Genomic DNA, 25,957 nt, shown 5'->3' with positions numbered 1-25,957 from the left:
TTCCTTATCTTGCGTTACATGTACAGCTTATTTCGAATTACAAAATGAAGGATCTGCTAGGCATAATTATCCTTTTGGCGCGGATAGGTGAGTCATGTTTTATTAGTAACACAGAACCATATAGTTGTATGAAGTCGTGGCTGCCACGACTCTGTTATAGTCCTTTGGGATTTGCTCTTTTGCAGGCTATACAGAGTGATTGGTTACTGCCCTTTGAACACCTACATGATAATCCATGATTAAATAAGGCGGATATTGATATCGTAGTGTAATACTATTTAAGAAGATAACGCATTTGTCTGACGCATAATAAATGTAATAACTTTTCAATATTAGTAATGTCTTAAATGTGTCTGAAACTTAGTCACCAGGCTATTGAAATTCGCTATCAATTACTCTTGTGGTGTTGTTGATGAAGGAGAGTCTAAGAACCAGCTACATTGATTTAAAGTTTAATGTCATCGGTTATTTTGGCCTTTGTAAAGTATTTCATAAACTTAATTTGAGCCCAAAACTTAGCTGATAGTAAAGATAATGTGAAGTTTCAATATCGAATGAAAAATCAACATTCTTGTTGGAAATTAAGTGTTTATTAAGTTGGTATTGTAAAATCTGCGTAGCGCTTATTCTAATCATATGTTTCTAAGACATTTTAGGATTGTGATTTTTAAGGCACTAGTATTTCGTGCCGGAAAGGTAAGTTTTCAAATTAGGTGCCGTAATTAATCGAGGATTTTAGTCGTCACTTCAATAATCTTGAATCTGTATAAGCGCCGCAAATGGCAAGCCATTGTTTCGTTTCATCAACATTTTTTCAATGTTAACGCTGTCTTATGTTCAGTTAGCTCAAATATGTAGCAAAATAATGAAGACGACACTAAGATCATTTCAATTTACGACTTAAATCGACTAGGATCTTTATTGAAACGGCCCTCTGACGCTAAACATTAGGAACATTTGGTATAGCCTTAAAACGAAACACGTCGGCGAACTGATCCTAGTTCTTATTTGATAGATATCATGGTCACTGTTATAATGTTCTACCATTGTCAAGTTGATTTTGCTTCCGTCTTATTCGATTGTTTACAGTTCCTTTCAGTGGTTTGACCAGTTGCCCTGACGCCTGGACGGCCTTTATGGGGTCATGTTACCTATTTGGACATGATTTGATGACTTTCCATGAAGCAGCCGTAAGTTGTTCTTTCCTAAAATGGCAAACTAGATACTTGATAATCCTGCGATTTAAATGTTTGCGCTTTGATACACAGATAAATACATGTAGTGAGCCAATGGTTAAGATAAAAACAAAACTAATGAAACAATGGGTTATCTGACAAAATAATGTAAGTTGTTGTTTTTTTTGAGCGGCGTAGAGTGTGCCATGTTCTTGAAAAATTGGTGAATAGACAAAACAGTTTCCCTGGTTTTAAGGTGTAAACCTAATACAAACACAAAATTACCCTACGCTTCTTTGATTTGTGACGTCATATACCACAAGGTGTACAGACACTGTATACAAAATGTTTTAGGTTCTTTGTAAGTCGTACGAAGCCAACTTGATCCACATCGAAACCAGTAATGAAAACACGTTTATTGAGGACCAGTTGAAGCACCTGTATCGTAAGTCTCACAAGGGATGGTATGAATTTGCCAGGAAGGGGTAACTTGGGGTAAATGTAACCGGAAATGGAAACTTTAATTGCTCAGTGATATGGTTGCGGTCTAAAGGCTTTTGCCAGCATTTAGCCTTAAATGATTCATTTTGCTGCAATGTTGACGCATTTACACATTCGGCTTGAAGACTAGGTATAGGGGTGGGGTCTGAGAAATGGAGTCTCAATGTCATTGCATAATAATTGCAAGAAATATTCTTCTAAATGAAGGACTTATTATGTTGCTCATGTCTTGCTGGTCATGAAAGTGCTTCAAGTTGTGTTTATTTATGACGCCTAGATGTTGATAAATAGTTTCTTGTTGTTTAACGTGTTATGCCATTGTTATATTCAGGTTCAGAACACTATAACTCTTATACTGGTCAATTCGTCCATTTTGCAATGATTTTGTATAGTCAGATGTTTGAATCATAATGGTCAAAATAGCGCAATGCATCAATGATTTCAAACAATTTGATATTTAATTTATTGCCTCTCTTACGTTTTTAGGATAGAGTTTCCTTAGGCAAAAGGAGGGAATTTTCATACGTAATGTTATCATACACAGAAAGTCCTAAGTATTTATAAAATTACCATATCCTTCTAACATTCGCTTATTTTTCATTTATTTTCTTTGCAACGTTTCTGTCGTGTTATCAGTTACAGGCGCATCGAAGTTGTTCATATATAGTCCAGTCAAATTTTGTCCATACATTAATAGGTTTAGGTGTTGTTGTGTAAAGAACAGTATAAGACAATCTTTCCCTTTTCTTCTTTTCAAACATCCCGCTTGTTTGTGGTTATTCGACCGTATCAGTAAAATCGGGCCGTCTGAAAAACAACAACATTTATGTTCTATTGTTTCCGGAGTAATGGGCAACCTGGTTTCACTATGTATGGAAATAATAACAACACTTGTTTGAATTGAAATAAGGGCATTTATTCTAGAATGCCGGAAGTTTAAAGTTATTTTTCCATATCTGGACAGCTAAAAAACCGCCATAATGTAAGAACAAATATAAAATATAAAAACAAAAGGAATAAGAAAAGAAAAAGAAAATAAATTTAAAAGTGAGGTGAGCCAATAATGTCTTACGTTGTAGGGTAGGAGGAGAGGAGGAGGTGGTTTTCCATTTTTTTTTTAGCGTGGTTCTGCTTTGAATCTGAACGAAGAGTGATGGAATAGGAGTGCCTTGATTGGCTGATATTAGACACGTGGTTTAAAGTTTCGGTCACATGATTTAAGACGATAAGACAATTGGCTCTGACGTCATTGGTCTAAATATGCATCTTATTAATATCAAACAAAGACATAAATACTTTTATATGTTTATAAAATTCATTTATGTTCTATTGTTTCCGGAGTAATGGACAACCTGGTTTCACTATGTATGGAAATAATAACAACACTTGTTTGAATTGAAATAAGGGCATTTATTCTAGAATGCCGGAAGTTTAAAGTTATTTTTCCATATCTGGACAGCTAAAAACCGCCACAAGGAACGACCGCCAGATGAAACCAGGATGTACAAAACCGGACGAGTTAAGGGAACTGCATTGAACTCAGAATTTTTTTTTTTTTTTTTTTTTAAAGTATATATATATATATATATATATATATGTAATAAAAAGAAAGATACATACTATGAACAACATACATGACTAGACAATGATGTAATAGTAGGGAAATTGGCAAGACCAGCTGGCTCCACCAGACTGGTGTACGTACACGCTTTAAATAAATACAGCAAAGAACATATATGTAATCAACATTGATGAAAGTCACTATCATCCGGCTGGCTCGACCAGACTGGAAGCAGTAAATGTATGAAAACATGGGGGGCAAGAGCCCCAAGGCAAAAATACATATGCAATACCGCAGCTGGGTTTACCAGACTGTAAAAGGAGACAGTCAAGAAATACTATATACAACATACATCAGCTGGCTCTACCAGACTGTAAAATGAGACAGTAAAGAAAAAATTGAAAACAGCATATATAACTATTAAAATTAAACAAGGTGCTTGAAAGCCATTTGTCGAGTGAAAGTAAATGTACAAAGACAGGCCGTCTGCTGGCTCCACCAGACAGACACATAAAAATACATACATACAAACATGTTTGTAAGAACGCTTCTTGACAAATGTTGGTAAGTTTAGAGTGGAAACAACAATAAACCCCCCTTTTGCCCTAATAACTTAAATTTTTGAGCCATAGATTACATTTATCATACACAAAGCAGTTGCAAGACCAACAAAGCTTCATTTTTGCCTTCTGCTGGCTCAACCAGACAGATGGAATGAGGTTTATGAAAAAGGTGGAAAAACATGGCGAGATATTATGTATTTTAACTGTGTAAGGCTGCCGGTCGGATATATTTCATGAAAGCATTAGACTTCCATCTGCCAAGCAGCCTGATGTGAGAATCATTCGCATTGGATTCGTAAGCATGTGTTGCCCCACCAATTCTAAATGAATGTGCAGTGTAGCGTTTGGGGTCAACATTACAGGAAATCAGGCATTTCCGAAGAACTGACCTAAAGTAAGCATCCGTGACCGGGCAACCACAGGCGAAGTGAAATAACTGTTTAGAAGTGTGTTGGGAGGTATTCAAGTATGCATGTAAAGACCGTACCGGGCAAATAGATTTGGTTTGTTGTCTATGAAGAACAATGGTAGAACTTTGACCATGTGAGTGTTTGAAATGCAACAGCTTCAGAGTAGCCGTCTTTACTTTCGAGTTGGTACCTTGGAATGAGACATTGGAGGCCAAAATTGTGTTCTGCGAAGTTGTAGGAGTTACTGTTAGCTCACCAATACGCAACAAAGCGTAGAAGGCTGTGAGAAACATAGTTTTGCATAGTAATTGCAGATAGGGGTTCTGTAAAACCCTTGGTAACGCTGACAACAGGCTTTTTAGTAAAGCATAAGTTATGGGTAGGCGTTTGTCCGCCGTTGAATTTCTGCGTAAACCATACAACAGTTTTTTAATAACAAAGGCTTTGGTAGGGTCTGGGTACCCAGAAATATTGTGAATGTAGGCTAAGGCTGAAACCATTGATGTAATAGAAGAGGCTTTGAGATGTTTATCATGGCAATATGCTATGAACTGAGCTATCTGGCAGGTCGATATTGGAAGCAATGAACTTGGACCGTAACAGGAAACATGGAATTGTCGGTAAGTATTAAAGGCATGCCTATAACTACGTGCAGTAGATGGGGCCAGAGAGGCACCCAATAATTGTTTGACAGAACGATTCAAAGATTGAAGAGGTGTTCGGGTATGGCTGTTGGGTTTGCGTCCCTGTCGCTGGCCAATGACCGGAAGCGCTCGATCTGCAAACGTGAAAGTAAATCGGGTAATATGTTGTCCTTTCCTGGTATGTGGGCTGCCTTGACCAAAATGTTATATGTCATGCATGCTAGCACCAGACGTCTGACTAAGACCATGACATGTTTATCCTTACTGGATTGTTTATTGATGATATGAACGACCGCTTGATTGTCCGAGTGCAGAATCATGCATTTATTTTTCAACAACGAACCCCAGAGTTCAAGTGATAGAACAATTGGGAAAAGTTCTTTAAAAGTTATATTGTGGTTAACGAGGTGAAGTGGCCAACCTCCATAACACCAATGTGACTGAAATATGGCACCGAAACCTAATGAACCAGCTGCATCTGTGAACAAGTGCAAAACTCTGTCAGTGACCCAGTTGTGATCCAGCAGAAGATGTCTGCCATTGAAATGTTCAATAAATAATTGCCAAGCTTTGATATCTTTTCTACTATCTGCTGTGAGGGTAATGCGATGATGAGGACTTGTAACCTTTTTGGTAAGATCTGTCAAACGGCGCAGAAAGCAACGACCAGGAAGAACCACATTACAGCAAAAGTTTAGAAGGCCTAGAAGGGACTGTAATTCTTTGAGTTTTAATTTCCTGCGACAAGCAAACTGCGGCAGTAAGAGCCTGAGTTTATCCAGTTTATCTCTAGGTAACCTAGCTTCCATATTAGAAGCGTCCAATTCCAAACCCATAAATGTAATGACCTGTCGGGCTGAATCTGTTTTGTCTGTTTTTATTGGAATACCAACTTTGTCACAAAATTCAAGAAATCTAAGTAAGTGGTTCTGACAAGAATGTTGGTCATGACTCAAAATAAGAAAATCATCCAGAATATGGACCATGTGGGGGATTAAAAGTTGTGAGTTGGCCACCCACTGAATGGCAGAACTGAATGTCTCAAAAATTGCACATGAAGATGAACTGCCCATTACTAAGCATACATTATAATAAAATTGAGAATCAAACTTAAAACCTAACAGCTCATGATCATCGGGAAAAATAGGAATAATACGAAATGCGTTAGCTATATCAGTTTTCGCCATAAAGCAGCCCTTGCCTAGTAAACGGACCTTTTTTACTGCATCATCAAATGAAGCATATTGGACTGTGGCCAGAGAGGGGTCAATATAATCATTAACGAAGAGTGATGGAATAGGAGTGCCTTGATTGGCTGATATTAGACACGTGGTTTAAAGTTTCGGTCACATGATTTAAGACGATAAGACAATTGGCTCTGACGTCATTGGTCTAAATATACATCTTATTAATATCAAACAAAGACATAAATACTTTTATATGTTTATAAAATTCATTTGGTCGTCTGCAGTTACACCGTTTTGTTCCCTCTATTTCCTAAAGGAGGACGTCAGTGGCCAAAACCTAAATAGTACACGAAAGATCAATAAAGCACATGCTTATGGAAAACCAGTCGCCATCATACGATTTCAAATCATCATTTTTTGACGATATGTGCGGCTTCTTCAATGTCTAGGCTCCCTGAACGTTTTTTGAACGTCTTAAACCTATATTTATGTTATTCTTTGTTTTATAATTGACGCTTTATCATGTCATCAGTAACACAACGCATGGTTCTTTTTGAGCAATGAGTCATATTTGTCAAGCCGTCTTTGCAGACCAAATTATAGAAATAACACCATTGTCCTTTTTGACGTGTTCTGTCTGAGTGCCAATTGCAGAAATAAAAATATTTGCTGTCGGAATGTCGATCTATGAAATTCACATATTCATGAGTAGTTAGATAATACGTTTTACATTCCTGACACAGTATAATTTTGTGAATGAGAATGATACATGTGAGTGAAAAAAAAGATGTTCACTAGCTGAGGATAATTTTGTACTTTTGAGCTTTAAGTCCAATCTCATCATTGATACGTATACATTGGTCCAATGTTATAATTATTTGTAATAAAATTGACAGGTGCCTCTTCGGCCACAGCATGGTGGATCGGATTAACAGATGAAAACGTGGAAGGGCTATGGAAATGGCATGACACTGACACACTAGCAACATTTACTGGTACGATAAGGGTTTCTGTGTCCATCAAATAAGTAAGGTGTTTGGGAATATGTGCTTTAGCACCGTGTTGAAAAACCCTCTTGTCATTGGAAGGCTACGAAATTGCTAGCTTTTGAACTATTGAACCTTTCCTTGCAATCATAAATCTATCTAATTACTGAGAAAAATGCATATTATAATAGTATAAATCATATTCAGATTCATACTTTATTCAGATTCATACTTATAAATATTTGCATGATTTATATCTTGGTGATAACATAGCGCGGATTAAATTTTCGGTCATTCCAGAATAAATAGCCTCAAACACCAAACCGTATTAGAGAGTGGGTGCATCCGGCACGACGCCTTGTGGAAATTATCAAAGTCCCTTTTCGTCAATATTGTCAATATCAGAGTAAAACAAGTATTAAGCCAACGGTATAAAACCGGTTATTTATTTTTTGGTTTATACAAAGTTACACAACAGGTCTATTGAATTGTCAATATATATCCAATAAGAACTTTTATCAACTTACCAATTTAATCGTTTTATGAGTCAACTTGCAAAAAGATAGCCTGTGGACAACTGATAAAAGTTGTATGCATTTGGCTGTAGAATGCACAATTTTAGAAAAAAAATAGTCAAAATTGTATAGGAATATTGCAACACCCTCTAAGGCATAATGTCGGTATTCGTTCTGCAATGTACGGTACTAATTACGTGTGTCATTTTAATGTAGAATCGAAATAGTTTGTTTTTGCCTAGTTTCAATGCAAGACCATGATAAAGTGCCACAACGTCTATAAATAAACACTGAGAAAAAAATCTTGCTGTAGACTGGTTCCCTGGCGAACCGAGTAACGGGGGAAACAATGAAGACTGCGCGTCAATCTACGTCCGGGAAGGCTTCCACTGGAACGACGTGAATTGCCAACTCTTCAAGTACTATCCAATCTGCGAAATACAGTAGGTGGTTGTACGAGTACGTTGATTCAAACATATCACAAAGCTTCCAGGTGTTATTTCTAAAAGAATCGGTTTAACACCGATATAACTTGCATTGAAAGAGGTGTATTTCAGCTATACATAGGTATATAACATAAATGTGACAGGATGAATAGATACGAACAGGTTCTGTTGAACATTTCATCTTTATAGGCTGCGGGATTGATTAGGGGAGCAAACACCTCGCCAGAAATCCTTCCCTATCCACGGCACTTACCAATTAATATCTGTTTATCGGCCAAAATCGGATTTGATAGGTACCTGTTTTTTAACATATGTGTTCCTTTAATATGCTTTAAATATCGGAGTTTTACGAACCTTTTTTATATTTTCAGGGACCAAAATTACAATGTTGAGGTTGTTGGCTAGTTTCTGGAGACGCAACGGAGGCATCAATCCCCTTCTTACAACCTTCTCAGCTCAACACACTTAGCATTCAAACGTGTATAAATGAAGAACATTTCCAAAGAATAGCTTTCATATGTTTTTATGTAAAAACTACAGTCAAGGTTCAATCTTTAACAATGGTAAAACATGTGTGTATAATATTTGTTTGTTAAATCCGCTTGCGTCAAATGAAAAAGTATATCCTCAATATGAAAATGCGATTGTTCCAAATTGTCTAAAATGGTTGTGTGGCTTCTTTGTGATATCTTCTTTATATCTAGAAATTTAATGATAAAAGGATCTTAAAGTCTCATCCTGGCCATACAGGTGGCAATAATGTTTTATTTGGGAAAGCGTCAATCAATTTAGCACCTAAAACTGTTTAAGAATTTCTATGTGTGAATGCAAATGCTTAACGAGATTTTAATAAACAACTTAGAGTTCACTAATAGGTCGTTGAATACATTTACTCGTTTTAATAACTGAACATCTATGTGTTAAACCTTATAAATATAGATACATGTTTTTTCTTATTGAACTGTGTTTTGTTCCTTAACACCAACGTTTGCCTCTGCTCAGGATTATGTAAATACAAAAGAATCTATAAACTAACAGTACAATATAATTGTGAGGAGTTTAGCTTAAGCATTTATAATTGCTAACTGAATAATTCATAATCTATTAGAAGTTAGGAAAAATGGAGAACAGAAGATAATTGATTTTTTTGTGCGCATGGAAAACATATGAAGAATGTAAGAACGGGAAGAACATGTGAAAAAATAAGAGAAGGTAATTGCAATTATACCATCTTTTACCAAGGCGTTTCAATAACTTGTTGCTTCCAAATGCATCTTTAAAAAAGACAAACGAAATAATAATAACCAAAATGTTTAGAAACTTTTAAACATTTGTACGGTTAGTTTACATAATTGTAATAACATAAAACACAATAACATAAAGATTATTCGGAGTAAATCATGAAATGCTAGTTATAAAATCTTCTGTTTTCGTAAACAAATATTATCAACAAAATGATTTGAAAGCCTTACGACACCATAATTCAAAAAAAATAATTGGCGCAGTACTTTACGTTAAAATATTGTTAGAAAATCTGGTGCGACATTGGACATACGTGTTGAATATAATACTATATATTCAGCAGACTGAAGGAAATAAATGTTGCATGAAATGAATTCAATATCTCACTTTGATAAGACTTTGTTTACATTTGGTTTAATCATGACTAGTTACATCCAATCACAATTTCAAAATATAAAGCACACAAGAAATTATTTCCCTACAATTGTTTGATTTATTTACTCTGTGTTTAGTCTTAACATCAATCAAAGCCTCTAACTTAAAAAAACATACATAACTATTGATTTGCCTGAAGATGACAACAGGTCGCTTTTCATTCTTTTTTGAAGTATCTGAATCATATGAGCCTCAAAAGCCCATACAGTATCGGGAAGATAATGGCTGCCCATTATTTGCATTCATTCATACAGCAAATTAAATACAAACTACAAATAGACGGATATGGATGAAGTTGGTACAACTAAAATAAGTCACAATAATAAACATGTAGTAGGGACAAAACTTTCTTTTTAATATTTGTACGGTTAGTTTACATAATTGTATTCACATAACACAAAGTAACATAAGGCTTATTCAAAATAAATCATGTACAGCTAGATACAGAATCCTCTATTTTTGTAAACAAATATGTAAATGCATATTAGTCTGAGATATAAATAATAGTACAATATTAATGCGAAAAACTACAGGAACAAGCTCTGTAGCAAAACGTTTAAACATAAACCCGATTTAATGGCACTGGGTAAACGCCAAAGACATAGAACATAAAAACAAAACATCACAAACAAATCAATCAGAGAAACTGAGAATATCAAATTCATTGTGCGTTTATGACGTACTCGGAAATGTGTGCTCAGCATCAAGAAACATGAGGAGAATTTACATCCCAATAAAGTATTCATATAATTATAGTTGTTTTTCTTATATAATGCTGAATTTTACATAAATGATTGTACACAGTTAATGATGTCATTGTGTTGCACTGGATGTTGGCTTAAACCTTCCTGCACTCCGTTTGTAGCAAAAACAAACACTTTTCTTCACAAACTCCCTGAAACTGGAATTGAAGAACCCATACGTAAAGGGGTTGATAGCAGAGTTCAGGAAATACGTTCTCATCCCAAATTGTAACGCCACAAGTTCGCTGTCCGACAGTAAGTCAGATTCATAAGTGCTGTTACCGGCACGCCAAAGAACTAAAACAAGAAATGGTAGATAGCTGAGCACAAACACAGCCGTTACCACCAACATTATCATCGTGAACTTCAATGTTGAACGGTTCAGGTGGTTTGTTTTGTTTTTATTTGACTTCTGTTTGGTAGCCTGTACCGTTGCCATTTTTACATAATTCGTTTTTTGTTTCGTTGTGCATGTATCATCAGTAAAGGAAGTTTCCATTCCTCCGGAAGTAGAACATACTGAAATTTCCGGTCTTTTGTGTAACTTTATTTTGCGATTGTGCTGTATAAGTACTCTTCCCACTATCGAATACATTACACATAATATGATGGTAAATATTATAAATAACCCCATATATATGAAGTTGAAAATCCACAAGTAGGTACGGTAACTCGCTTCCTTAGTTGTTGTGCAGGTATGTCCAGTTACTACTTGACCATTTTCACTTTTCACCTCAACAGGAACTGCTGTGTAGAAAACCAGTGATGGCCATGATAAGAAAATCGAGAATATAATGGATCCTGCACATGCTAATGTTGCTTGTTTGTGATTCAACTGTTTTTGGACTGGTCTGCAAATTCTTCTAAATCTGTCGATCGATATTTCCAACAAAACTCCAATGCTACCGATTGCTGAAAAATGGTTCACAAATCGAAGTATGCTACAGGCGGTAATGTTATCATAAGTGAAGAACAGACGAAGATCAGCTATTTCAGATGGTATTGAAATAACACAAGCAATCATATCATAGATGGCCACGGTGCAAATGAAGACAGAGTGAGTAGACTTCTTTGCATTACGTCCATAGAAGATGACCGCTAGAACATTTCCAAACAGTCCTACACACATAAGGATTACAAGATAAGCAATCACTGGCGTCATCTGGTCAGCTGTCTTCGCGTTTATGCGTTCCAATATAGCCCTTTCATCGCTCGTATTTAAAGTGCTATTCATGTTAATTGCTGACATTGTTTTCCTTTTGCACTTAAATATTAAATTCTGTCGTAGATGCCAGCCACAGGAGGAAGCTTTTATTTTAATTGCACTGTGATTTCCAATTCCACAAACTTCTCCACAACTTCTTATGATCTGTAAAAAGTTTTTTGAGTGTCTGAATGTCAGCCTCTCCAGTTCTTCAGCTGATGCGTTTACCCTTTAGTTTCCTTGTATCACATGTATTGCTCAACTCAAATTACCTTATAAGGAATCGAATATCAGCATGTATTTATTAGATGGTTTATGTAAATAAAATCATACTATATTTGTTTTAAATTGTGTTTTGAAAAACATATTAGCCCAAACTTCTCAAACAGTCTTTAGTCCTGTACAACAGGATTAAGCTAATCGCACTATATTTGTTGTTTGGTATGAATTGTGTCATTTTGATCTTTGAATGAATTTAACACTTTTAGGATAAAATTGGTTTTACCAAGCCAAAGGTCATGGCTAATTAAAGTCAGTTAAACACAAACACATATACTAACCCATTCAAACACAAGTTCGTGAACTGTTCAGTTCATTTGATAATAAAATCAGTGCTCAAGCATATACCGATAGTGATCTTCGTATTGTTCATGAATACTTCCGTATTTAATATCACCTGTGTCTGTTCTGTAGTATTGTAAAGATGAAAGAAACCGCTCGGTAACAATAACAATATTTACAAAAATGTTTTTCACTAAACGTTATGTTTAGTTTTTATTTAAAATGGATATGCTCCACAAAATGTATGTACATGTATCAAATCTATATATTTACATATCAACTTCCATTCCTTAAATGAACAGCCTTTCGGCAATTGCGTTTATCAATCAATGAACGCAACGTCTTCGGATATGTTCGGATTGCAATTCATTTGGACTCCACACACTTTGACTAGCCCAATGGCGTTCATACCCCGATAATGACACCAACCCCGCAATTCATTCCTTAACTAAATAAAAATCAATTCGATCTATGCTAGAAAGGGAAAAACACGTATCGTATATTGCTGAAGGGGTAGAATTTGGCCGATTTGGCTTTTCAATGTTTTCCATCTCATTGGTGTCGTTTTCTTTACATTTTTTTTAAATAAGGTTGACCGTCTTAAGTTAATATCGAGTGAAATGCCACAAATCACAGGGCCGGTATTCATAAAACATCTGAAGTTTGTTCCTAAGATCAAGCTGCGCCCTCACAGATATACCATTTCTACAAATTGTTGCGTAAATATCTGCAAACCAATGATAAAAGATTGCTGACAAAAGATCAGATCGCAGATTTCCATACTTCCGTTCGAAAATTAATGTATTATGGATTAAACCGTTACTAATGCTTTAAGATAAATGCATAAACCATGTTTGTCAGCGTTGCCATGGATTTCGCAAAAAAAAGGCTCGTTCCAAGACAAACAATAAAAAAGGCTGTCAAAACGTTGAATCTGTGAGAGGGCAGCTTTCAGTAATTTTCCAAAATTAAGTATTTCATTGGTCATCTGATATAATAGTTTAATAATCATTATATCTGTAATTCCTCCTATTTATTAGTTTCATGAAATATACATACTTTTGTATTCATACACTTTTTTTTTTCTTTAAAACTCACCATGAAAGTACTACGACATCCACTTAAGTTAAAACTTGACTTAAGATAGTAAATGAATACCAGCCCTGATACACAACGACCAATGCTGACCATTATTCCCTCAATTCAATAAAAACACTACAGAGAGCCCAGTAGCAATTTAACCAACACATAATATTAACCAATCAAATCATTTAAATGTGCAAACCCGCCTTAAGATAAGTTGGGAACTTATCAAAGTTTCAATTCGAATCATACAATTGGCTGCAATAGTCAAACATTACAGTATAAATCATGTTTAAAATCTTAAGGCGTAGGACCTAATACACTGAGCGAAAGTACGCAACCTACAAGTTGCAACAAAAGACCGCATGCACATACGATAAGTTTGAAAGAAACTATGGAAAATCCCTCTAGGATAATCTCTCAATCTCTCAATAAGAGAAACTCGAGTCCACTTGAACACCATCGAAACCAGCATCAACTTGAAAGCAGTAAATAAGGTATAAAGTGAAACTTATAATATACACTCATCAAGTAAATTCAAGTTCTCAACACCCAAATGCAGACATCAACTGCAAACGAAATAGTTTTACTACGCCGATATTATTAGTATGCATTTATATTGCAATAAATTCAAATGAAGGTAAAACGTCAAACAAATCACAGATGTCCAAATGTCCATGCTGATCAACATTCATATGAGAGTGTATATGCTTAACTTTTGGAACAACATATGACACAGGCTTTTTCAGACTGTTTTACTATAGGTGATAAGGTCAAGGGCCATAACTATTGTTTGGCCAGGTCAAATGTCAAACGAAAACAGGAGACGCAGGTAAATTTATGTGTTTAAGTATTCTTGATGTCAGATTTCACTCAGTCATCCTCGGGATAGCAAAAAGCACGATCCTAATATTAATAAACTTTATATATTTTTGACACCAGTTCTGTTAATGTGTATCTATTTTGTCTCACTCAAGTGAACACACATATTTTTATTAATTTAAATACCCGGAAGAAAAAACAACAACTTGTAACTCAATGCTTAAGTTAGCAATGGAGATCGGTTGTTATCTTCAGCTTTAACTTCCACCAAGCTTCAAGTTGTGTCATTCAGTCTTATTGACAATAAATAGAGGAAACTAATGTGCAATATGTCCTTATGCCGGTATAGAATGTTTTGTATTTCTTATACTTTATACGCTGGTAGAAGGGACACAACTCCGAATTTGGAATATTTATTTTACTCAATTCAATATTGTTTTATAATAATAGTAGTATTAATCATATTCATTGTTTATTTTAGCAAATGATTTAATAATTTAATATTGTTTTAAGATTTTTTATTTCATTTAGATTTGTCGAATTATTTTTCTCTTCTGATGCATAGAAGAATAAATAGTACATGTTCTTATTAGAATTAGATAGAAACTATTTTTGTGGCTTTGCATCAAGATGTTACTAATTAAACATGCTCTGTGTTAAAACTGTATGTTCATTATTTGAAGACGACATATGGTATATGCAAGTCTGCAAATAATGTGGAATATATGCGTTTAAATTCAGTCGAAATCATAATTACAAAACAGAACAGTTTTTCCCCTTTCACTTAGTATAACCATATTGCATTCCTTATTAATTCTGCGTCAGATACGAGCGATGTCCGGAAAGTTTTGAGACTGCGTTCATGAAAAACATACAACTCATAGGATGCATTTAAAATTTTAACAGCTGACACTTTTATCTAATATAAACAAATCCTGAATGTTTCAACAATATACTACGCATTGGAACGGTCAGAGAAAACACGAGTTAGCCTGAAGCTTACAAAAACGTTGTATAATATAATGGAAACTACATGAACAAGTTCAGCGCTCATGTTACTTTTTTTCAGCGTCATTAGTCAAGTTGATTTAAGCCCAATAAGCACTGAACGAAAAATACACGATACATCATACATAGCTACATTCAAATAGTGTGTCAATAATAGAATGAAAACTTCACGAACAAGCCCAATGGACAAACATCCAAATACAACAAAACTGGCTGAGATGGATTTTGTTGTTTATTTTACTGTTTGTTCCTTAACAAAACTGGCTGAGATGGATTTTGTTGTTTATTTTACTGTTTGTTCCTTAACAAAACTGGCTGAGATGGATTTTGTTGTTTATTTTACTGTTTGTTCCTTAACAAAACTGGCTGAGATGGATTTTGTTGTTTATTTTACTGTTTGTTCCTTAACAAAACTGGCTGAGATGGATTTGTTGTTTATTTTACTGTTTGTTCCTTAACGTGTTTATGCGTTAAACACGATCTGCCATATAATTCGGATAAACCGATTATTTAGACTAATCTTTCAATAATAATTATTCTGTAATAAGGCACTATGAGATATTTTATGGCTTTTCGCGCAATTTAGGTTCACAAATCATTTGATTCTTTTCAGCTCTCGAGCTCATATAGTTCAAATGTAAGCGACCCCGGCTATCTCTGCCTATACTTTTGGAAGCCTGTGATACAAATCTTGTTATGCCCGTAAGAAGTTTTAGTCCACGAAGTATTGATTGGGGATGTGGGAGCTGCAGCGATCATAATCACATAAAGATATGATTGTACTCCTTGGGGGACCGCTAAACTGCAGTACATGTATGATTGTTCTCGTATGAATTGCAAATTTCCTTATAGGTACACGCTTCATGAGAAAACAAAAACCCTAATCATTCATAATGCAAATAATGAACTATCAATAATATTAATAAGTATAGAAGAGAATAAGCGAGCAGTATTAGCTATTACTGATCGCACACAAATTATTATTATTTGGCTGAATATAAACTGTACAAAAAATAATAATCACGGTTTCCAATACCCAATGAATTGAGATAATGAATGGGTGTACAATTTCAATTATAATTTTGAAGGTTGCATGTAACGTAATTCTTTCACCCGGTAGTGGCAATTTAGCTTGTTTCCATTCATGTATACAGGAGTTCATGTTTAGACTGAAAGAAAGAATACTTTCTCAAACAATAGCAGCTTTTAGTCCGTCAATAGCGATCCAAACTTGTTCTTACCAAAGGAGTGTTAAAAAGTCCAAGGGATTGAAATTAGATCGTTATAGATAATTATAATAGTATATTTAGATTGTTGTCTTATCTCATATCTGGCACAGGAAATGTTCCACGTGCAGGAGTATTTTCAGGCATCGAAATTCATTTGAAAAACAACAACAAAAAACATTATAAAACAATGATTATGTCAAATTGTTCTCTCAGATTGAACATTTACCAAAATTACAATGTTCACTTCAAATTTTATTTCAGATTATTGCACATAGTAAAAGCTTCATCAAACAACACCCTGGTATTGCATTACGATGGTCTACCTGCTTTAAAGCTCGGTGATCAAATGATCGGAACTATCCTAGTAAAATCATGAACGTCATCAGTTGCTCCTACACATTTTCGGGATAACTCTTTATATCGGAAGAGGATCATTTATTTGCTTTTTAAGAGATAGGAATTGAAATTGTTATACATGATGATATTAAACCGGCCTGTAGTTTCCGAGTTGAACTCCAGTAAATAGATTATTATCAGTCAACAGTAACAACATAGTCCAATCAAAGTATCGTTTATGTCCCATACACCAATAACCGAAATAAAGTAACGTTTGTGATTGTTACTTGATGTGTTTTTTAAGAAAAAAGTTATTGGATAAAAAGTCTTAATAACTTGTGAATATGTTAATCATTATAAACCTCTACATAATTGTTGATTTTAAAAGGAAAGGAAACAAATAGGATAATTGCATTTGAAGTTTAGTATTTGTTTCGAAAATATGCATTTTAAAAGGCAAGGTACGTAGTCCTTTAATGTATTCAACATCGATTTATCTTTGGAGTATTTTAATTGATTGTTTCGTATTTTTGTCGAAAATATGCCTGTTCAAAAACCAAGATATAAGTATTTAAATTGATCTATAATTGATTTGCGGATGTAAAGTAGTGATAAGCTAATGTCTGTGTGAACGTTTTCATGTTAAACCAACTTCCTGCTTTTCAAAGTTTTCCATTTGGTTTCAATATTATTTTTTTGATGACTTAGCATTTTACCAAATTGATAAAACACAATAAGTGTTAAAAAAAATTAAAACAGTTTTCCGGTAAGTAATACCTGACCTATATTATATATAATATAGGGACACTATATAAAACGGAGTGTTGCGTGATCACATCATAGTCGCAATAGCCCATAACATAACAGGAAGATAATGTCTGCCCGTTCCGCATGTTATGTATACAACAAATCAATTACAAATAATAAAAAATACGGACAGGATGAAGTCGGTAGCATCATAACAAATCACGATACCCAAATTATGATTTTATTAACGTAACACAACATAGCATAAAGTTAAAAACATCAAATTAATTAAGTCTTAGAGGCAAACATGTACAATTAATTATAAAAGCCTGTCTTTTGCAAACACATATATCAATGGACTATAAGTCTTAAACATTATTTAGAACTAAACATCACTTTCAAACTAATCATAATTATGTAAACAAATTACGTTGTGCATTTTGAATCTTATTCGGAATGTTGGAATCAGGATTAAGAAACATGCGGAAATTATGTCCATGGTTGTTTCTTCTCTTATGAAAATCAGTTCACATATAAGATATAATACTGTTGCCGATGTCGTTGCATTGGATGTAGGCTTAAACCTTCCGTCTGTAACAAAGACAAACTTTTTTCTTCACAAACTCTCTAAAGCTGGAATTGAAGAACCCATACGTAAATGGGTTGATAGCAGAGTTCAGGAAATACGTTCTTATCCCAAATTGGTATGCCACAAGTTCACTGTCCGATAGTAAATCATACTCATAAGCGCCGTTAGCAGTACGCCATAGTATTAAAACCAGTAATGGTAGAAAGCTGAGCACAAACACAACCGTTACCACTAACATTATGATCGTGAACTTCAATGTTGTGGGGTTCAGGTGGTTTGGTTTGTTTTTAACTGGTTTCCGTTTTGTAGCCTGTATCGTAGCCATTTTCATATCATTTGTGTTTCGTTCTGTTGTGCATGTATCATCAGTAAAGGAAGTTTCCATTCCTCCGGAAGTAGAAAATTCTGAGATTTCCGGCCTTTTGTGTTGCTTTGTTATACGATTGTGCTTTACAAGCACTCTTCCTACTATGGAATACATTACACATAAAATGGCTGTAATTATAATAAATAACCCCATATATAAGATGTTAAAAATCCATAAGTATGTACGGTAGCTCCCTTCTTTAGTTGTAGTGCAAATATGTCCATTTACTACTTGACCATCTTCACTTTTAATTGATATCGGAAATGCTGAGTAAAAGACCAGTGACGGCCATGATAAGACAAGCGAAAACAAAATGGACCCTGCACATGCTAACATTGCTTGTTTGTGATTTAATTGCGTTTTGAGAGGTCTGCAAATTCTTCTAAATCTGTCAATGGCGATTTCCAACAAAACTCCAATGCTACCGATAGCTGCGAAATGGTTCACAAATCGAAATATTTTACATGCAGTATTGCTATCATAAGTGAAGAACAGAAGAAGATCAGCTATGTCAGATGGTACTGAAAGTACACAAGCGATCATATCATAGATAGCGACGGTGCAAATGAAAAGAGAGTGATTGGATTGTCTCGCATTGCGTCCATAGAAGAGGATCACTAATGCATTTCCAAACAATCCTACACACATTAGGATGACAAGATAAACAATCACTGGCGTCATATTGTGAGCTATCCGCGCGTTTATGCGTTCCAATAGAATATTTCCATTGCTCGTATTCAAAGTGTTATTCATGTTTACTTTTGGTCCTGTATTCTTTTAGAACTCAAATATAAAATTATGCAGCATATATCCGTCAAGGAAAGTAGCACTTTGAAAGGTTTAATTGCGTTCTGCTGCTACAATAAACGTGTCCACATGTACTTGTCTTTATTCTCAAATACAATCAAAACTTGACTGTTACCTCTGTAACTATTCTAAACTCTCACAGTTGCTGTTGATTACAATTTTAGCAACACAGTAATTAAGGAAATTATCCAAAGATTGTTCATAAAAGACAGTCTGAACATAACTTCCTACGCTTTATTATAGTTTGTAAAGAGTCTGGAGCTTTTGAAAGTTAACTTGTTTTAAAATTTGTTAAAGGGGCTGTCTCACAGATGATAAAATAGAGAAAAAAAAATTGTCGAAAAATGACATAAACTTGGCATCGATGTGTACAATGCATTGAAACTTACTAACTGAAGTACAACAGTTTTTTTTCCATTAAAAATATTACTGGGTATGTCTACCATGTAGAATTCATTCGTTATGCGTGATTGGCTAGTCGGTGTTATCACGTGATATTACCGAGGTAGGTGTATAGCTTAATTATGTCACCCGATTAGAGTAAGCCTTAAGGCTCAGTATTTAAGACGTTGGACTTCAATTTTGGCGACGAGGGTTCGAACCCGGTCTCCGACACAATTCTTTTTTACATGTTGGTACTTTTATTATATCAAAGCGTAACACATTCTATTAGATAATTGTCCTGAGATTCGTTACAGAAAGAAACTTTTTTTGGTGCCAATCTGTGACACAGTCCCTTTAAGACGTTACATTTCACGTTATTTTCCTTGTATCACATGTACTTTTCAAACTCAATTTTACTATTAAGAAACGAACACCAGCATGTATTCACTAGAAGAATCATTATTACAAAAACTATACTAGCAGAATTCGGTAATCAGGGGCAGATCCAGGATTCGTCGTTAGAGGGGGCGTTACTTAGGGGCGTACCCTTTTGACTTGCGTCCCTCCCTCTGAAACGAAATTTATTTAATTCAAAGTGTTGGCAGGGGGGGGGGGTCTCCCCCAAGAAATTTTTAACAATTTCTAGTCCGAAATGGTGCATTTTGGTTGTATTTTATTACTTTTCTTCTCCAATATTGAAATAAAAAGTAAACTAGTACAGCATTAGGAGTTCGCTAATGGTAATTGTACTTGGAAAAACTTACTGTCCTATATCTTAAGTCTCTCAAAACAGGATTAAGCTAAAATTAAGCTCGCTATTTATATAATTTGGTATAAATTGTGTATGCTTTTCCCGTTTAATGAGTTTTTAGACCCTTAAGGGAAAAATCGGTTTTAAAGGGAAAATCGGTTTTAACTTACTCAATGGTAATTATATTAAGAAGGCAGCGAAACCCAAATACACCTATAAACCTATTTAATCACATTACTGATAAACGTTTTGTGTTTTACGTTTTATAACTTAATTAAGTAAACACAAACACTTCACTTAAATGAGTTTCTTTATATAACGTTTAACCCTATACGAAATGCCTAACTCTATTTAATTTGAAAATGTACATGCTAAAAAAAGTATTCGCACGCGTACAAAATGTATAAAAAAAAGATCAATTCGATCTAAGCTAAATATTGACCCCCCCCCCCCCCCAACATTTTTTTTCATGTTGTAATGTAGGTAGAATTTGGCCGAATTTGTGTCTTGTTTTTTTGTAATACATAAAACGTTTCCAGAAGTGCCACACGAATGCTACTATATATGTAAGTGCGCATGCGCGAGCTCCTAATAATCTAAATTAATGACTTGTGTGGAAATTCGCGTATTTCTCGTCATTAAATGTAAATTTGATGGTTGTAGTCGGCTAAATGGTATTTTGGTTGTCAGAGCTCTTCTAAATGTGAATCTGTCCGGCGATCCCATTGGCGGAGGCGTAAGGCAAGTACATTTTGCACGCATTTTTTGTCATATAGTCAGAGGCCATAATTACGAACAGTCTCAACTCTGAGTTCAGACACAATTGGCAAAACAGCAAATCTTGATAACATTGTTACTTTCCTTGTAGTTAAGTATAGATGATGAAACTTGATGAATTGTAATACTATTTTAAATTGGTTATTTACCTACCTTTATTTGTGTTAAAGGAATAAACAAAATATAAATATAATAAAAGTGTTTTTCTGAGTCTGAGTCTGGACCCGGATTCGAGATTTTATGTAGTCATGTCCCAAGCCTTGCAATAACAACGAAAAAATCATGCAGTATAGTAAAGTGATATATCATTTTAAAGGTTACGTCATTACAAACTCAAATATGCACATTTTTTTAAATCCATCAATTTTTGACAGAATTATGGCCCTTTTAATTTTACATTTTTATCAACTTTTCTGCCAAAATAAGTCAAATTCAAAACTTCGGAATTTAATTGGAATAAATAATGTAAAACAACACATTTTGTTTATTTTCTATCAATTTAATACACACTCCTAAATATCAGAGCTTACACAATGTTTTAAGCAATTTATTTCACTTGGGCCAAGGAGTAAAATTCTCATTTCGAAAGTTTACTTTTTAACTTTAAAAGCAGGAAAACTATTAAAGAAAATTTATGAAATTTAGCGATTGATATATTTACTGCTAAAGTACTACTAAACAAAATCGTTTTGAATTTCAACATGTATTATTTATTGCCTCCAAAACGTTTCGGATTGTATCTATACCTGAGAATACTGTGCTTTGATATACTTTAAATTATAACCGTTCCTGGGGACGCCCAAGTCAATAATAGAAATGCTTAAAATGATATTGCAAGAATGATTTATTGTTTGTTTGTTCGTTTAACAGAAACGGACAGCCGGCACACCCGGTTTATTGCGTATTTGTAATGTAATCGTATACTGTAATTTTGCACTTAACCGGAAATAAATTTATCATATATTTAGCCCTTATTGAACTTTAATACATTACACCATACTCTCTTACACTGAAGTACAACTATATTTTCCTTATTTTTCGGTAAGGCCATTTTTTTTTATTTGTTTATGGTAACCTTCCCAAAATTTCTAAGTATGGTAGGTAGGGTTTTTTTATCATTTTTTTTTCAAAATCTGTCGTAAGTTCAGAGTGTTTTCTTACACATGGCAGTCGTTCCTACATTGCTGTCATTGCCTGACTTTGTTTTATCATATAAACAATAATTCTGATTATCCGCCCTTCGTAACTTTCTATTCGCTAACGAATATTTGTTTTGCTCAGAAACGGAAAAAATAGTTAGGGTCGGCGCATTTTTATAGGTAGGGTCGGGTTACCCGAAACGGACATATTTTTTTTTAGGCCTAATGCTTTACGTTTTAACCTATAAATGGGGCGACTTCTCCAAATATGGTACGACTTAGTAAGTCATGCGATTTGATGAATTATTTAAATTATGCAATCCCTCCCTATGCCATGTCGCCAAAAAAGGACCACAGTGGAAATAAAGAGTTTCCTCTTTTTGTGTAATCCTTTGTTCGTTGTGCCTGTCATGGCTATTTAAAATATCATGTATATATTAGGTTTTATTTACTATACATGTGTTCTTTTAAATGTCCATGTATTTGGAATCCGTACTGAAAAAATCTATAATATATCTATCTATCTATGTTGGTATGACATCTCCTGTAATCTCGATCTACATGCACACAAGTCGAAAGGGGTCACTAGCCAGTCGCAATATATCTCCGAAGTCAAAATGTGGATCTACTCGTATTAACAAGCTTTATCACCATTTGACCTAATGACCGACATTTTAACCTCAAACTTCCCGTTATCAATTTTGACCTAGCTTCGACAGGGACATTCATTCTAAGGGCCCATAACTAGACAAACACCGATCACAATAGTAGCATGTACATGGCCTATATGTATTAAATGTCTTACTGTTTATTGCAGCAAAGAAGATGCTTTCCTGCAAACTTCATTGTTACTAGAGATTTATCTCAACCACTTTGGGTCCCTCGTAATCCCAGTCTATACAGTACAAGTTCATTGCCTTGATCAATTGGGTAAAATACCGTGAACATTAAAAGTAAGAGACATGACAGCTGTTTATAGACAGGCAGCGAAAACAAAGTTTATGTGTACTTGTATGAGTAGCTACACATATAAGCCACAGCCGCACTCCTTGAACTTATACTTGCAGCTCATAACATGTGAAAATTGCTTTCAGATGTTGGCGAAATCCCTCTTTTAATATATATTTGAAGCTCAAAATTTGTGAAAATTGCAATATTGGGCGTTATTCGTGATGCCAGAATTAACTACTATAGTAAACAGGATTAGGATATATATAACTAACCATATATAATAATAAAACCTACATATTCAGCTAATGAATTGCAGATAAGCAATCATTAAGTACTACGGTTATTCATAAAGACTTTTAACTATCGCGGGTGTTTAAAGGTCCTCCCACTGCTACTCTTCCGATACCCAATCCCTGCGTCAGATTTTGCTTGACAATGTGTCAGCCAATAAGGTTGTATTCTGAGTCAGTTAGATGACCTGAAGCAATATCTTAATGGTAAAGACGGGCTCGATCACTACGCGCATTCCGAACATTTTTAAAAATTAAGAATTTACTACATGTCATCTAACTATTACTTAGGATTTATAAGATTACAACTTAGCATGAATAAAATACAAGCTACATGTGCAGCCAATGGAATTACAGATAGGCAATCATAAAGTACTAGGCTTTATAATTAAGCATTTGTACTTTCGTGGGTGTTAAAAAGGTTCGCCTACTGCCATTGATCGGATACAAACGCCCTGTCAGATTTTGCGTTGACAATGTGTGAGCCAATGAGGTTGTACTCTTAGTCAGATGACCTGAATAAAATTTTAATGATTAATAAGGGCTCGGTCCCTACGCTTATTCCTTTTATTATTAATAATTAAGACTATACTTTATTTCATCTAACTATACATTGCGGTAATAAACTGACTTTCTTTCGCAATTAATTTTTCAACATTTTCGAAGAGTTCCATAGGGTCAGCCCCGAACATCCATTGCAAATTGAAACCTATATTACTGTTTGGCTCTTGAAAAGGGCATGGTCAAAGTTATCCGACCTTTTGACCAACTAAGTCACACAGATTAATAGGTAAACTATATAATGTTTTCAGTGCAATACACGCATATCAGGAATAACAAGATTTACATACGGTCAATGCATTAAATACATGTACAACAAACATTTAAATATTTATTACATTCACCAAAACCCCGCACTATTTAATATTTAGATGACATGAAGTAACATTTCAATAATTAAAAATGGGCGAAGTGAGCGAAGTGAACGAGCATTTTGTAATCATTAAAATGTTACTCCATGTCATCTTACTGTCTTGGAATAGTAGTACCTCATTGGCTGATACATTGTAAACGCAAAACCTGACACAGGGAGTGTGTATCGGATGTGTAGAAGTAGGCGGACCTTTAAACACATACGGAAGTTTATATTATTCTTAATGATCAAGTCTACTACTCTGCAATTTCATTGGTAGAAAATGTAAGTTATATTCTAACTCTTTACAGAGAGGACAGTGGACAGTTATCAACTTTTCACAGTTGAACGATTGCCCTCAATCCAGAGGAAGTAAAACAATTCACTCTGGTTCGGACGGGAAATGTTTCAGCGACACACTGCCATACACGATAACGTCTTTTTACACACGTGCACAGCTAACGCAAGGACATACGCCGTCATTCCTGAAATAAGAAATATACGTTGACAAGTGATTCATCCCTGAAAGCAATACAAAAATACAAAACAGATATTTCAATTAACTTAGCCCTTGTTACGGCGTCAAAACGCTATAGGGAATAGTGTACACGTTATTTCGTGATTAAGACCGGCCTTACAGTATACACTGATATTTAAACCTTGCTAATTACTCGCAAGGCGACGTCAAAATACTCAGAAAATACCCAATGCAAATCCGCGTACAATTGGTATCATGATGAAAAGTCAATATATATCGTGCAATTGACACTAAAATCAATAAAAGGAAGTGAAAAATAAGCCGCAATACACTATACACATAGGCCTAGAAATATACAATGTATTTTGATCAGGCCACTCGACCCTACCTACGAAATAGGCGCCGGCCCTACCGTTTTTATAGTTTACCAATAACCTGAGAACAAAATGTTATCAAGTGTGTGTTTTTTAATGTGTAGTTCAATATTTTTAAAGCTTTATACAGAGATTACTTTAACAACATTCTCCAATGATGACAATAACGTTCTTACATAAAGCCTGATAAAAATAAGATAATAAAAAGCATACCTACCCTACATGTTTTTGAAAAGGATGTTATACTGAGCAAACCATTTTAGCCTTATACATAGTGTTATAGTATGATTTATCATTTGTCCGAAATGCATGTCCGAAATTTGTGTAACTCGTAAATCAATATAACTGTATATAAGTTTGAGTTTTCACTGCTGCATCCTATTGTTATAATCCTTAATAATTGTATAAAATGTCTAGCAAATGCTTTCTCCATAACTCTACCAGATTAACTCGTAGTTTTGAGTGCCAACATTAAGTCGAACGCTGTTTACTTGTCAAACTTGTCCGCCATTTGCATATTGTAGGTTACGGCGTAGTAAATTATGTATATAAGTGAATCTAGTCATTTCTAATATTTAAATGTGATGATATATTGTATTTATGTATGAATTATTGTATTGTGTTAAATTCATATTAATATGTTCTTTGTTATTTAAGGTATCACCCCAGATCTCTTATGCTGGGGAGCACTATTTCACTATTGTTCTTGCGGAATGCTGGCCCCAATTTCTCGAAACTT

At 34.6% G+C, this 25,957-nt stretch overlaps 3 protein-coding genes across 3 annotated transcripts; 1 reads left to right on the top strand and 2 right to left on the bottom strand.

The window, feature by feature from the left end:
* The first annotated feature begins 16 nt into the window (after positions 1–16).
* On the top strand, positions 17–9,815 carry LOC128205054 (hepatic lectin-like). The gene is made up of 6 exons (XM_052906459.1): positions 17–87; positions 1,090–1,190; positions 1,530–1,620; positions 6,938–7,036; positions 7,856–7,985; positions 8,360–9,815. Exons 1-6 carry the CDS (start codon positions 45–47, stop codon positions 8,391–8,393), a joined length of 498 nt encoding a protein of 165 aa, XP_052762419.1. The 5' UTR covers positions 17–44; the 3' UTR covers positions 8,394–9,815.
* A 42-nt stretch (positions 9,816–9,857) lies between these two features.
* On the bottom strand, positions 9,858–11,810 carry LOC128205053 (bombesin receptor subtype-3-like). Its single transcript, XM_052906458.1, has one exon. The coding sequence runs from the start codon at positions 11,655–11,657 to the stop codon at positions 10,479–10,481; it is 1,179 nt and encodes a 392-aa protein (XP_052762418.1). The 5' UTR covers positions 11,658–11,810; the 3' UTR covers positions 9,858–10,478.
* A 5,815-nt stretch (positions 11,811–17,625) lies between these two features.
* Positions 17,626–19,373, bottom strand: LOC128206296 (neuropeptide FF receptor 2-like). The gene has a single exon (XM_052908663.1). It carries the CDS (start codon positions 19,105–19,107, stop codon positions 17,977–17,979), a length of 1,131 nt encoding a protein of 376 aa, XP_052764623.1. The 5' UTR covers positions 19,108–19,373; the 3' UTR covers positions 17,626–17,976.
* Between the last annotated feature and the right edge of the window lie 6,584 nt (positions 19,374–25,957).

This window comes from Mya arenaria, chromosome 10, assembly GCF_026914265.1.
Source record: "Mya arenaria isolate MELC-2E11 chromosome 10, ASM2691426v1".
Classification (NCBI taxonomy): Eukaryota; Metazoa; Mollusca; class Bivalvia; order Myida; family Myidae; genus Mya; species Mya arenaria.
The sequence above is the reverse complement of the archived record's forward strand: the minus strand, read 5'-3'. Positions and strand labels throughout refer to the sequence as shown.

What these genes read in the sequence shown, in the direction of transcription:
- LOC128205054 (XM_052906459.1), top strand. Translation starts at nt 45, where the DNA reads ATGAAGGATCTGCTAGGCATAATTATCCTTTTGGCGCGGATAG. An exon ending in CCAGTTGAAGCACCTGTATC is followed by an intron (nt 1,621 to 6,937) that starts GTAAGTCTCACA and finishes TAAAATTGACAG; the next exon opens with GTGCCTCTTCGGCCACAGCA. An exon ending in TATCCAATCTGCGAAATACA is followed by an intron (nt 7,986 to 8,359) that starts GTAGGTGGTTGT and finishes TTATATTTTCAG; the next exon opens with GGACCAAAATTACAATGTTG.
- LOC128205053 (XM_052906458.1), bottom strand. Translation starts at nt 11,657, where the DNA reads ATGTCAGCAATTAACATGAATAGCACTTTAAATACGAGCGATGAAAGG.
- LOC128206296 (XM_052908663.1), bottom strand. Translation starts at nt 19,107, where the DNA reads ATGAATAACACTTTGAATACGAGCAATGGAAATATTCTATTGGAACGC.